The sequence below is a fragment of the Crocodylus porosus genome, unplaced genomic scaffold (assembly GCF_001723895.1).
Source record: "Crocodylus porosus isolate Cpor-Errol unplaced genomic scaffold, CroPor_comp1, whole genome shotgun sequence".
NCBI classification, from domain to species: domain Eukaryota; kingdom Metazoa; phylum Chordata; order Crocodylia; family Crocodylidae; genus Crocodylus; species Crocodylus porosus.
This window is the reverse complement of record NW_017728921.1, coordinates 18441642-18456975: the sequence shown is the minus strand read 5'-3', so window position 1 is coordinate 18456975 and position 15334 is coordinate 18441642. Positions and strand designations below refer to the sequence as shown.

The window sequence follows — 15334 nt, the reverse complement described above, 5'->3', positions numbered from 1 at the left end:
GCAAAGAAATCATTAAATAGGTTAGATTTGTCATCTGGTGTGACAACCAGAACTCCTACCGTGTCTCGCAGAGGCCCCACATTACCCAGTAACTGTGGTTTATGCATCATTGAGAATTTAGCCAGAGAAGGCCTATGCTGTGTCTCACCAATGTCTTGTGATACAAAGCTATGTTTCTTTCATTAAGATAGCTGTCCTCAGTGAATTAACACTCACAGCATGGGGCCTCAGGGACAACTACCTTCCCAAATCTAGCACCTTGTTCTACTGAATACCTAAGACAGCTACTAGTCTACTTCACTAAAGCAGTTTACTGATTCCATCATCTTGCACATAAAAATTAAAGCTAGTTTCAGACAAACTAAAGCTAGTTGCTCCTGCATTAGCCTGTCTTCTGCAGAAGGAATCAACACAATGAGAACTGGATCATCAAAACAGCAAGAGTTTCGAGCTTACAGCACAAAAATAATAGGTTCTTATATATCTGTCCACTTCCTTTTCTTAAGATCATCTGCCACTAGTCCACTTGCACTATTCTTGAGGGTACTTTCTTGATGACTGTAGAGAACTTCAACTTTGGTCTCATATTATAAAATACACAATCATATAAAAAGATCTCATTGAACACACAATTATTTCAAACATCTTGCCTCTTAAGTATTTGTTTAGGTGGATTTCAATTTACCAAAGAGGCGGGATGCTTGTCAGCTGTAGGATAAAAGTTACATATCTTAAAAAACTAATTTTGCACTTAAAGAAGGACAGTTTCATTAAGCAGCCTAACCTGTAGTGCCATATTCTACATACATCAATTCAAAAGCAATCAAACAGAAGTGCAAAAACCAGCTACAAAACAAAGCTGCCTTTGAAAGATGTTATAAGGCCAAGCTCAATTCCACGGCTTCCTGATCAAGAAAGCACTCCACTAGATGAGATTTAGGCAATGTAATCATGGTAGCAGCAATGAGATTTTAATCTTTTGTCTGAGGAGGTATTAAATATCTCTCTTTCTGATAAACACTTGTTACAGCCAATCTCCATGCCATTTCACAATGTACACTTACAGAGATTAAATCTTCCTTTTGAGAAAGGTTTTCTTAAACTGTGTTGTGGACTACAGGAAAGATTCTGTAGCCCACAAAAGCTACCTGTTTGCATGGTGTTAACTTTCATCCTTGTTTCCAGATGCTAAGCTGCATTGAAAGATAACTATAGACACATTAAATAACTTTTCTAGCATTACTCTCCCACAGCTGCAGTTGCCACAAGGATGTTATTCTATGACAAATGCATACAGTAGCATTCCATTAAATTATATACAAGGGAGCAATGTATCTATTAAGATGTGATCCATGTTCCAGAAGTTTGAGAATATCTTTCTAAACCTACATAAAATACTAAGTCAGGTCTACTGGCTTTAGAAAATATTATCAAGTAAAGGCTCAAACAGAGTCTATGGGTATGGCTAAAGATTAAAATTACTGTGATACCAGCTTTGGTCTGAATTTAGAGCATGTCATCTAATATAAGTATGTGACAAGCTACCTGGTATTTATTATGGAGTAAAAAAATTGCACATGAGCAATTACTGAAGAGCAGCAGGCAAGCTGTCAGTACACACATCTTACCCTGTGGTAACCTGTTTGCATAAACCACAGTCACAGAAACATTGGGCTAGAAGGGACCTCAGGAGCTCATCAGTCCAATCCCCACCCCTGCTCAACTATCCTAAACAAATGTTGGTCTAACCTGCTCTTAATAAACTTCCAAGGATGGAGATTTCACAACCCGGGTAGCCTTTTCCAGTGCATAAACCAATCACGTAGCAAGAAAGTTCCTCCTACTATCTAACCTCAATTTTCCTTGCTGCAATTTTAAACCACTGCTCCTTGCCCCATCCCCTGTGGTCACAGAGAACAAGATGTTACCACCCTCCACCTTTCAAGAGTCAGAAGACTATTATCAAATGTCCCTTCTCTTCTTTAGACTAAATAAACACTCTTTCTTCATACATCATGTTTCCATGCCTCTACCAATTTTCATTGCTCTCTGCTAGACTCAAATTTGTCCATGTCTTTCTTCAGTTTAGAGGCATCACACTTGGACATACTAGTTTAGATGAGGCCTTTCCAATGTTGAGCAGAGCAGAGCTGAGCAGAACCACTTCCCTTGACTTGGAGGTGATGCTCCTGTTAATAGAACCCAGGAAACTATTGCGGGGGGGGGGGAAGGGGGGGTGTCAACAAGAGCTCACTGTTGATTTGTATTCAGTTTACAGTGCACTAGAACCCCCAAATCTTTTTCTTCAGTCCTGTGGCCTAGCCAGTTATTCCCAAGTCTGTATTTGAGCATGTGATTGTTCTGTTCCAAATGAAGGACTTTGCACCTGTGCTTAATTAATTTGACTTTTTGTTTTGGAATATTTCTCCAGTTTACAAGGTCATTCTGGATCCTAATCCTACCCTCCAGTGTGTCTGCAGCTCCACTCAACTTGGTACCATCTGCACTCAATCCCATCCAACAAATCATTAATGAATATATATTTACATACATACACATACCCTAGGTTTCTTCAATAACAGGAAATGTTCACATAGTAACCAGTTAAATGACTATCACACAAAATCATTTGGGATCATCACTTAATCTGTATACTTTTCTCCAAATCAGAGCCACTGAAAATGCAATATACCCAATGAAGAGAAGGAAGGAGGAAAGAATTCTGTGTGGAGTTCTCAATTACATATCTGAGCAGAATTCTTTCATAACCATTACCACTGGCACTAGATTTTTAATACTCTAAGCCAGCACAACACAAAAACCACCTGCTGGCACAGGACAGGCACAGTGAAATCTGTTTTTCCTCACACACAACAGAATACTTCCATTACAGCTAGAACTAGCTTGCTACCATGTAAAGCTGCTTGTTTTGCTTCCCACAAAGATATTTCTTGCTCTAACCCAAGTACCGTACAAAGGAATTCTTGGTTAGAGGGGTTACTTACAAGAGCCCTGTTTTGAAGCAGAAGAGCACACCACTAAGCAAGTTGGTGGAACAACTGCAATTGCAGTACAGATTATATGCACTACCTTACCACATACCATATTTACTCAAATGAAATACAAGATTAGGTCCCTCCTACCCAAATCAGTATGGGGGGGAAGCCCCTTGTCTTACACTGGCATACATTAAATACATTGCCTAGCATGTGCTCAATAATGGAAACCAACTATAAAGTTGATTAAATATAGCCAACAGTGAGCATAACTAAAATGCATAGACCTTATTGGTCAACATGCTGATGTAAAACTTTTTTTTTCTTTTTTGCATGCCCCTTAAAAAAAGGCAGACAGTTGCTTCCCCAGAAGGGAACAAGCACCAGGCCTAGAGGTACTCCAGTACCAGGCCAGCACTTGGAGAAGTTGGAGCAAGCTCCAACACCCTCTGCTGATGGGAACCTTTCCCCCCTCTTCCCCCACCTCCTTCCATAGGGAACTAGCACCAGGCCTGGAGGTACTGCAATAATATCAGGTCAGCACCAGGAAGGCCAGAGCCAGCCCTGAAACCTTCTCCTTGGTGCCAAAACCGCTTGATCTTTGCCAAAAGGCTGAGATGCTGATGGGAACCTAACACTATTTTTTTAAAATGTTGTCTCAGACCAATTCAATTCTGAATTATATCAACTTAAACAGCTTAATTGTTCATACCTGTGTGGCACTACCACGGGCAATTATCCTACCTCCCAGACTTCAGCCTGGGGCTTCAGATACTCGCCAAATCCAGGCAAGCATCCTACATGCAAGCCCCAACCCTAGGTGCCTTGAAGTTCAGATGCTCCCTAGTCTCACCTGACCCTAGCCAAAAGGCTGAAGGAGCAAGCCCAGGGGAAAGCCCCAGAGCAATCCCCCATCACCATAAATTGTATAGCTGAGATCCTCACATTTGTAGACATTTGGAGACTCTTGCAGGGGTCAGCCTGCCTATAATGCAAGGCACAGGCATTTATCCTCTAATTACACCAAGATATTCAAGGCCAAGAAGAAGGGCATTACCCTTGCCAGGTAAGTAAAACCATCTGGGACAAAAGCCACCTCATGGTATGTCCCTTGCCAGGTAAGTAGGTTAGTACAATCCATCTGAATAGGACCTGTGGTAGTGCCCACTTAGGGCACTCTCCCTCACCACTGACTTTTTTTCAAGTCATGATGAGCCATTACACAGCATACAATGCAACTTCTTCACTTCCACAGCTGAGCTGTACCTTTCTTTCCCATTTCCAATTATTTCTGTTTCTTCACCAGCCTTAAATGTCTGGCAAGCATCACCAAATGGGGTGCCAAACAGTTTACCCAGAATCCATCTGTGGGCCCCTCTCTCAGCCTGTTGCATATGATCAGTGTGGCTCTGCCCTCCATGAGGTGAAGCTGGATCAGGTTGCCCTATGTCTTATCTGCATACAAGTTTCTGGAAGATCCTAGGACTCATGAGAAGCCAGCTATCATCAGGAAGGCTCATTAACATACAAATCCTTGGCAGGGCGGTGGGGGAGGTCATCTGTAGCATGCACGCACGCATACACATGCACACCAGTGCTGAGCTGTGGGGTCACCACAGTTTGAAATGCTGGGGCCTAACTCAATGAACCCAACGAACTATATAGTAAATCACGAGCCTTTTGATTTGGATTAATATCAGTTTGTACTCTGAGTAGGCATAAATGCGCTGCTTAAAAGTGAGTTTACTGTGCCATAAGGAATAACTGTGTTAAAACTTGCAGCGGTTTCAAAAAAGGTAAAACGCATCAATTCTGGGTGACCCAAGTCTATAGGTGCTATATGCAAATTGCTACAGCTACGTTTACTTCAAGGTCAGGGGTTTTAAATTTGTTCCTCACTTCCACATGCTCAGGGAGACTAGAGTCTGACAGTAAGAAAGGGGGAAGGGGCTGCACAGCAAAAGTTGTGGGAGGGTGGGGAGGGAGGTAGAAGGCAAAGGGAAGGCCAGAGCCAGCCCTGACCCCCCACAAGATTTATTTCCCCTCCTGTAGCAGTGGGAAGGGACAAATTCAAGACAAAACTCCAATAGTCAAGATTTTATACCTGGAAAATTATACCAAATGTATAACTTTTCCATATTTAATTATTGGAGAGTCTTATATTCAGTGTCATCACATATTCAAGAAAATACAGTATTTTAAATAAATTTATTAAGTGGAGTCTACCACTTCATTCCTTTAACTTTGCAAGGCATCAATGCTAGCCAGTTTTACAAGGTGTTTGTCTTGGTCAGTAACCACACAAATTAGGAGTGGTCCACATTATATACTTACCATCCATGAGGAGCCAATGGCCAGTTAGGACCCATATAAGGACAAGCATGACAGATAGTGAGAATGAGAGCAGCTCAGCAGCAGTGAAACGTCCACAGCAGCCAAAGGAAATCCTGGAAACAACATACAATATTAAACTAGACGTTTTAGTAGTTCCTATCCAAACAAAAGAAACGAAATCTAAAAACAAAAAACAGAATGTCTATATTCTTGTAAACTTCTGCCCTTATCTCTTGAGGCTGTTACCAAGGACACTATTAATGGGTTCTAAATTAGACAACAGTTTTATAATGGGGACTCCTGTTCATGAGGCCAAGAACTAACTCATTTTAAAATAATTCATTAAACATTAACTGTCATTTATACAATGGTGGTTATTTCATGGTAGCTAATCTATGAAAATACCAGTTATTAACCATAATACAACCCCAATAACCAAACATGAAAGTCCAATTCCAATTACCAAACAGTGAAATTTCACCCAAAACAAGGCAAACTTCTAAAAAGCAAATGGGGTGAAAATACCCAGCAATAGTATCACATTTCCTAAGCTGGCAAAGGTGTGATTGGCAGACACTCTAATTCCTAGCTTCAAAGTGGGAACATGATTTTGGCACAGAGAACCTGTGCTATACAAACGCCAGCACTAAAGACCTTAAGGCTAGTACTAGTAACAGAAAGCTCTGTTAAAATAATTTCCATTAAAGCAAAGTGTGGCATGCAAAAAACTCCCAAGACTTCAAGTCCTTACTTGTTTTGAGGCGAACAAGGTCGTGTTAAATACTGGCACATTGGGAGTAGAAGGAAAGCAAAGGCTATTGTTGCAAGGACTACAGAAAAAAAGAGAAGTAATATTAGTGCATTCAGATCCATTTTCTACTGTATGTGAACAAACCTTCCAATCTGAGAAAGCTGTGTCAATATCTTTTTAATAAATGCAGTATCATATACTGAAAAAAGAAAATCAGATTAAGACCTATTAACTGTAAGATTTCCTTTGTAAAACCTTTTTTAAAATAAAATGTATAGAAATTCCATGCTTCAATAAGTTATAAGCTACAATTATACTTTTAAAGAGAACCTCATAAAGCAAAACAATACAGACTGCAATCTTTCTTAATTGTTCTCGGGTCACTTGAGACCACATTTAAAAAAGACAAAATGCTGTGTCCAAGTATTCCAGCAGTCTATCAAAAGGAAATACCGTATACAACACAATTCAGTTAAGAAATCCTCACAGAAAACCACAGCATTATCATCACAGACCACATTAAGACATGAATTATTGGAACACAGAAATAGTTGCTTTAAGTTCAATAACACTATTCACACAGGTAAAGCAGCTCAGATATAAGTGTGTACAAAAACTGTTCTAAAATCAGACCTAGATTTGCCAGCAAACTATTTTCAGCTACACTGCTTCACTCAACCTTGTCCTCAAAACATACTTTAAGAGGAGATTTTATATTATCAGCAAAATCTTCCCATCTCCTATGAGTCAGTATTTTGCAGTAAAAGCTACCAAATCAACTACACAAGAGGTACATTCTAATTTTAGTATCAGCATCTTCCTGCAAGTCTTAGTTATTCTAGCAACATTTAGGACAATCTGGGTGTGCGTTTCTGAACACAGATGAAGTTACTTTTTTTTTCTTCTTTTCCACATCACTTGTAATCTTTACCCATTATAAAAACGAAAGAAACCTTTGAAGTACAGCTTAAATGAATTAGGAGAAATTGGGAATTTAAAACAGGTCAAATATTTTAGCAACCCATACAGATGATTCAAATATTTTCCTTAGGTTTTCAACAAGAAAGGAAATGGATTATAAAAGCCTATGAATGCCCAACTCAGATAAATTTTTCTTCAGCAATTCCTCACAGCCGAGGATGACTGCCTTCCACGACTGTCTTATCTGCGTGACCACAGATGGCTGATAAGGCCTACCCGATTGACAGATTTTACTGCAGCTCAGATGTGTGTTTTCACGTAGGGTTGTGCTGGATTCTTGATTTGATCCATGACATGCTGTTTCAGCTGCTCCCACTTTTCCATCTTCTGTTGTTGCTGCAGCTTCAAAGAACTGAAATCCCTGCAGCAGACTTCCTCCATTTGGGATGGTCCTGGGCAACAGTCTCCCACGAGTTGACATCAATGTTGCATTTATTTTAAGTTGGCCTTGAGGATGTCCCTAAAATGCTCTCTCTTGAGTGTATGCTTAAGCTGAGCTGGGAGAATAAAACTTGCTTTGGGAGTCTGGAGACATCCAGATAATGTGGCCAGTCCAATGAAGATGATGCTAGATGGCCACCGCCTCACTACCTGTGGTGTTTGCTTGCAGGAGGATGCTAATGATGGCCTGTCTCTCTTACCACTGGATTTGGAAGATCTTCCGCCAGCAGCATTGATAACACTTCTCCAACAATTTTAGGTGTCTCCTGTATGTCGGTCATGTCTCAGCTCCATACAGCAAGGTGGGAATCACGACTGCTTGATAAGCTATGAGCCTGGTTTTGGATCTGATGTCATGATCTTCAAATACCTGTTTCTTCAACAGTCCAAAGGCTCCACCTGCACATCTGAGGTCATGTTGGATACATCAGCCTTCTGTGAGTGATGGCTTCCGAGGTACAGGATATACTCAACGTTCTCCAAAGTCTCACCGTGGATCTGGATTACTGGAGCTAGGGACTGTTCATTAAGAGCTTGCTGGTGGAGGACCTTAGTCTTCTGAATGTGAAGTATCAGTCCCATTTTCTTGTAAGCCTCAGTAAAGACATCAACGATTGCCTGAAGGCCTGCTTCCGAGTGAGCACATACTACAGCATCATCAGCATACTGGAACGCAATAATTGAGGTCAGGGTGGTCTTGATTTTGACTGAGTCAGTTAAGGTTAAACAGCTTACCATCCATTTGGCAGTTGAGCTCCACTCCAGCTGGAAACTTGTTGCTGGTCAGGTGTAGCATCATGGCAAGGACTATTGAGAAGAGTGTTGAAGCAAGGATGCAACCTTGCTTAACTCCCATGTCAGCCTAAAAAAAATCTGTGCTAGATCCATTATTGAGAACCACTGTACACATTCCATCATGGAGCAGGCAGAGAATGGTGACAAATTCCAGTGGGCATTTGTACTTCAGAAGGATTCTCCACAACACTCAGAATCACAGAAAACTAGGGCTGGAATGGACCTCAAGAGGTCATCTAGTCCAACCCCCTGCTCAAAGCAGGACCATCCCCAACTACATCATTCCAGCCAGGGCTTTGTTGAGCCAGGCCTTAAAAATCTGCAAGGATGGAGATTCCATCACCTCTCTACATAACCTGTTCCAGTGCTTCACCACCCTCCTAGTAAGAAAGTTTTTCCTAATATCCAACCTAAACTTCCCTTGCTGCAACTTGAGACCATTGCTCCTTGTTCTATCATCTGCCAACACTGAGAACAGTCCAACTCCATCCTCCTTGGAACCACTTTCAGATAGTAAAAGGCTGTTATCAAATCACCTGTCACCTGCAATCGCCTCAGGCCCTGCAGACAGTGTCATAAGGACCTGCTGCGGTATGCTGTCAACTGCACACTCCAGCTGCCTGCCCCCCACACTGTCCCACATGGGCTGATATGCCCCAGGCCCTGCACACCCCTAGGGACAATTCTGCCTTGAGGACTCATGATTTTTCTGGGGACTCAGGTGAGGCTGATTGGTTTGTAGTTTCCTGAATCTTCCTTCTTCCCTTTTTTAAAGATGGGAACTATATTTTAGAGGAGCACCGATATATCAGTCCATATCATTATCAGTACTGATAAAAGGAAAATTGACATGATCGGCAAACAGCTTTTTTTGGCCAATGTGGCCAGTAAGGTCACCAATAAATGCTGTGTGCAGCCGCAACATGCACATGGCCAGGAATGCAGCCAGGCACCTTGGAAAGCAGTGTCCAGCTGGTAAGTATGTGGGGAGAAGGGCATGGGGGAGGGAAGATCAAGGCCCCCATGGTGAGGGAGGGAGTGGAGCTGGGGCAGGGGCTGCCCAGCCAGGGTGCAGGATGAAGTTGTGGGTGGCTCATTCACAGGGGGGCAAAAAGGGGGAGTGGCAGCTCCTGCCACTGCACCCACCCCCAGGGGAGGCATAAGGGGCATGTATCCCCTGGATATATTCGCAGAGCAAGGATGGGGTGTCTGCTGTGGGCACTGGGCTGGGACTGCACTCAGGGTAGGCAGGTGTGGGGTGGATGGTGGCAGTGCTGGGAAAGGGGTTATGGGGTGGTTATGGCAAATTTTGGGGTGGCTGTAGCCCACCCTGTAGCACCTCTGTCCCAGCACCGCTGTCACCCGCCCCAAGCACAACCACATCCCAGCCCCCCGTACTGGAAAGAGGCCTGGGTAGCTCCTGGCCCCAAGCCCACTGTTGGAAGCATGCCTTTACCCTGCACACAGATCTGCGGAGGCACATGCCCCTCACGCCTCTCATGGAGGTACACACAACCGCCATTATCTGCCCTTCCCCCTCCCCATGCCCTCCAGACAAACTGCTTGCATCTCCATCCTGTGCCCTGACTGGGCAGCCCCTGCCCCAGCCTCACTCCCTCCCTCACCATGGGAGGCCTCCCTCCATGCCCTTTCCCTTCCCCCCACAGACATACCAGCCAGACACTGCTCTCTAGGCTCCCAGGCTGTACATCAGCAATCAGATTGGTATTGGCCAATCAAGCATCAATATCAGACAAAAAAAAAAAACCAACCCTTTATCAGTGCACCCCTACTATATTTGCCCCTTTCCAATCATCTGGGATCACCCCCAATCACCACAGGTTCTCAAAGATAATGGCCAGTGGCTCTGCAATCACTTCCACCAAATCCCTCAGCACCCTCAGATGCACTGCATCTGGCTCCATGGACATATAAACATCTAGCTTTTCTAAATAGCCCCTAACCTGTTATTTCACCACTGACAGCTGCTTTCCTTCTCCCCAAACTGTGCTGTCTGGTTCAGTAGTTTGGGAGCTGATCTTGTCTGTGAAGACTTCTCAGCTAAGAGAGTCTAAAGCTTTTATGAGGTCAAAGAAGGCCATGTAGAGAGGCTTATATTGCTCCCGATAGTGTTCCTGCAGCTGGCAAGCTGTAAAGATGATGTCAGGTGTGCCTCTTGGTGACCTAAACCCACACTGAGATTCTAGGAGCTCTTCAGTAAGTGAAAAGAGACAGTTCAGGGGGGTTCTCACAATGATCTTTCCTATTGTAGACAGCAAGGTGATCCCTTTGCAGTATCCACAGCTGAACTTCTCTCCTTTCTTGAAGATTAACACAATCACATCGTCCATGAGGTGGTCTGGGACTTCCTCATCATTCCAGATCCTTAAGGTGAGGGCATTAAGCTGTGATGTGAACTCCTCTCCTCCCTGTTTGAAGGTTTAAGCAAGGATTCTATCTGCTCCTGATGCCTTGTTGTTCTTCATCTGCTTGATGGTTTTCCTCACCCTGTCAAGATTTGGGGGGATTCCCAAGATGATATATCTGACTGGGTGTTGTAAGATGGAGTTGAGAACGTTCTTGTTAACAGCACAGCCTTGATTGAGAAGGTCTTCAAAATGCTCCTTCCAATGGGCATTGATGGCTCCCCTTTCCATGATCAGGTCTCCCCCATCCTTAGGTCTCAAGGGGGTTGGTCCCTGAGTGGTGGGACCATAGATGTCTTTGGTGACATTGAAAAAACCATACATGTCATGGATGTCAGAAAGACGTTGAATCTCTTTAGCCTTGTCTTCTTATTGTGGGTCCTCCTCCAGACCTCTGCCCTGGCTTGTCAGAGATTCAATTTCTTTTTCTTGGAGTTGGCGTCATTTTGCCAAGTGCAAAAGGTCTTGAGCTTGTAATCAATCAACTCTTGGATCTTCTGATAATTCTCATCAAACCAGGTCTTGATGTTTCCTGGTGGAGAACCCAAGCATCTCTTCACAGGCACTGATGACAGTGGCCTTGAGGGCACCCCCTGTGCTGCTGACATCCTCCTATTGTTGTCAATTGGAATTCACCAGTTTTTCGTTGATGCACTGGTGGAAGAAGTCTCACTTGATTGGGTCCTTGAGTTTTTCAACACTGATCTTCTGTTGGCATTGCTTCTGCTGCAGCTATCATTTGGGAGACAGTTTGAGTGAGATAACTGAGTGGATGACTCAGTTATCAGTTCAGCAGTAAGTTCCTAGTATAGCTGGGATGCTGCAGACATCTATGCAATCCCGGGCATAGACAACGACATAGTCAATCAAGTGCCGTGGGTGTTGCCAAGATGTCTTGTGCCTGTTTTTCTGGTGAAACAGGGTGCTGATGATAGCGAGTCCATGTTCCACACATTTGTTTAAGAGGAGATTGCCACTGGAATTGACCTCTCCTGCTCCTTCCTTGCTGCTGGTTCTAATCCAGAGGTTAGAGTCCCTTCCAACTCTGGCATTGAAATCACCAAGAAAAATAAGTCTTTCTCCTTCTAGAATGTCAAAAAGGATATGGTCAAAGTTGGCGTAAAATTCCTTCTTGGTTTCACTGGTGGCAACAAGAGTTGGGGCATATGCATATTGGCTCTGCCAGTTTAAGACAGAGAGTTGCTCATTAATTCTGATGGGAAACTCAATGAGTTGGTTTACGAGTTCATTCTTAAATGGCAGAACCAACATCACAAAGTCAGCTTTCTCCTTCTTGTTTACCCTTCCACGAGAATGTATAGCCACCTCCATCTTCTTTGAGCTGCCCATCTCCTGCTCGCTGGGTCTCGCTCAGTGCACCTACATCAATGTTGTGTCACCAGAGTTCTCAGGCCATGATTGCAGTGTGATACTGTGGGCATTCACTGCTAGGATTGTCCATGAAAGTCTTGATGTTCCAGGTCCCAAAAAAGGATAGTGCATCTTCACTGGTATTTTCAACTACAGTAAAAGTGATTCCCACTGGATGCAGTTATCCAGTCAGAAACAAATACACAATACTGTACTAGACAGGCTATGTTTAGGGAACCTTTTCCAGACCTCTCCCCATATGGAAGCAAAGCAGATCTGGAGAAGAGGGCTGCTCAGTCACAGTTACAGCTGCCAAATTGCATTCCTGTCTTGTCCAAGTGCCAGGGGAGGAGGACAAACCTCAGACATCATCCAACACACACCACACAGTCTCACAAAAACCTATCTTTATACACTTCAAGAGATGACAGTAAACTCTGCAAATGTCAGAAACACTCTGAAGATGGACAGACTAAGACATAATAAAACAACTTCAGGGAAGAAGGGGAAAGTGGCAAAATTTCACTTACCTGTAGAGTACTCCAAAAATATGGATACTATAAAGCAACAAGAACTTCAGGAAAAGGGATATGACCTAAGCCACATGTAAAGTTAGCCTATTTTATACCAAATAAGCTCACTTGATTGGGCAGGGGTTGGCAACCCCTGGCACGCAAGCCAAGCATAGCACGCAAGGCCATTTTGCTCAGTATGCCATGGCCAACCATGGCTCTAGGTAGCTGCTGAAGCCCAGGCTGCTCCCAGCAGGGCTTGCAGCATCCTAGCTGCCTGCTGTGAGCAGCCTTGGTTCTGTGGCTGGCAGCAGCTACCCAGAGCCGCAGCCAGCTGGCTCCAAAGAGCTCCATCAGGCTCCAGAGCCCCAGCATCAGCTCCACACTGGTGCGTGCACCCACGTGTCAGAGCGGGTGGTGGGGGAGGGGCCTGAGGCACCGCAACCCATCTCTGTCTTGCTCTTGACATAGAGGTGTTGGCAGGGCTCTGGAGCCCGGCGCAGCTGTTTGGAGCCAGCCTGGGCTCTGGGCAGCTGCAGCAAGCAGCGGACAGGCTGCAAACAGCTGTGCTGGGCTCCAAAGCTCCAGCATCAGCTCCATGCTGGTGGCGACTGTGTGTGCACCTCAGGGCAAATAGCAGGGCAGTGCAACCCACTTGAAGGTACCCGTGAAGTCATCGCCAACATGGAGCTGATGCCGGAGCTGTAGATTTCATAGACATTAGGACTGGAAGGGACCTCAGAAGATCATCAGTCCAGCCCCCTGCTCGAGGGGCAAGAAGTCAGCTGGGGTCATAGGATCCCAGCAAGATAAGCATCCAAATTTCTCCTGAAGGCATTCAATGCAGGTGCTTGAACCACCTCCGGTGGCAGGCTATTCCAGACCTTGGGGGCTCAGACAGTGAAGAAATTCTTCCTTATGTCCAGCCTGAAAAGGTCTTGCAGGAGTTTATAACCATTCAACCTTGTCATCCCTTGACATGCTCTGGTGAACAATCTTTCCCCCAGATCCTGGTGAACACCCCTAATAAACTTGTAGGTGGCCATCAGATCACCCCTGAGCCTACACTTTTCCAGGCTAAAGAGCCCCGTGGCTCTCAGCCTGTCATCATAAGGTCTGTTTTCCTGACCTCTGATCATGCACGTAGCTCTTTTCTGGACTCTCTCAAGCTTCTCCACATCCTTTTTGAATTGAGGAGCCCAACAGAGAGCAGTACAGCTGTTTGAAGCCTGCCTGCTGCTTGCTGCAGCTACCCAGAGCCCAGGCTGGCTACAAGCGGCTGTGCTAGGCTCCGGAGCCCAGTCACCAGTTCTGTGCCGGCAGTGGGGGAGAGATTGGGGTTGTACTGCCTCAAGCCCCTCCCTGACCGCCCACTCTGATGCACGGGTGCACGTGCTGGTAAAGTTAAAATGCTTGGTTTTTGTGTGTAAACACAGCTTTTCAAACTCACTGGCTTGCAATTCATTGATTTTAAAAATTAGTTTGCAACCACACAGTAAATAAAATCGGCAAAGGAAAATTTAGAGAATTTGGGTTAGGTCAGTGTTTTGCTGCAAGTGCAATGAATAAAAAGAATATGATCCCTATACTGAGGAGATTATAGGCTAGGTTAGATATTATTCAATATGCCACAGGAAGTAACAGACAGAATGGGTGGAAGTGTGAAAGGGCAGCACTCACATAACATTAAATCACTGGGTTACTCAATATTGGTTTCTTATTTTATTTACTATGTTTACCTGAGTTAATTTTACAAACATTCAAAGTAACTGAAGGTAACCACCAGCCAAAACAATAGGGGAAAGACCAAAAGAGCTCCCTGAAATATTGAAAGATTTGAAGAAAGCAAATCAGAATCAAAATAGGCAAAGAAAAAGTATGTAAAAATGTGTATATTTTGAGACATTATACAATTACAAACAGTAATTACTAATTCACATGCAGTTTATTTTAAAATATTCCTTCCACATCTCCTTAAGTTTGCCCTAGTTCAATCAGTTTACCAGATTTCCAAATTAAATTTTTTTCCCATATGCTATTTTAAATAAATTTATTATTGCCTAAGTAATAATGGAAAGACAGCCTTTGAGGCTGGTCTCATTATTAAGTGCAGTTTTTATACACTTCGATTGGATAATCTGAAATATATTTTAATTCCTAGTTGTAACACTCATTAATATTAGCATTTTCTATTCAAGACAGAGCTATATAAAGAGAAGAGAATGCAGTTACCTGCTGTGCATATTGTAAAGACTACTTGAACTGAATCAAAGAAGAAGAACATGACTAGGAGAGAGACAGATGCTCCAATTGGAAGGAAGAGCGCCTGTGTAGAATCGATGGTTTGGATACCTGCAAGAAATAAATTAAATTAGGCATGTTTTTTTGACTTTCCTTATCATACTGACACTAGACCAGTATCCTGTAACTCAGTGGAGGCCAACCTTCTTGGCAGGTATGCCATAAATTAAGCCCCCTGCTGTCCCCAAGTACCACTCCAATCTCTTACTTCTTGAGCTGTGCAGGGTGAGGCACCATCCATCTATCCATCTGCCCAAGCCCTCAGCTGGACCACCTGCTGGGAGCCTCCAGCAGAGCAGCCCTCCACAGCGTCTGCCCGCACCATGACCCTGTCCACCTGCAGCTCCCCTCCAGGGGCTGGGCTGGGCTGTGTGCCCCCAGCCCAGCCTGGGGACAGAGTCATAGTTTCATAGTAGCTAGAGTCGG

The 15334-nt window shown here is 44.0% G+C and overlaps 1 protein-coding gene across 1 annotated transcript in view; it reads right to left on the bottom strand.

The window, feature by feature from the left end:
- SPPL3 (signal peptide peptidase like 3) overlaps positions 1-15334 on the bottom strand; it is a gene marked incomplete at its 5' end in the record, with an annotated part of 49116 nt that overhangs the window by 15783 nt on the left and 17999 nt on the right. Inside the window, 3 exons of the mRNA XM_019539404.1 lie at positions 5331-5443; positions 6082-6160; positions 14840-14959. Of these exons, the coding sequence (XP_019394949.1) occupies positions 5331-5443; positions 6082-6160; positions 14840-14959 (312 nt within the window). The remainder of the gene's footprint in view (positions 1-5330; positions 5444-6081; positions 6161-14839; positions 14960-15334) is intronic.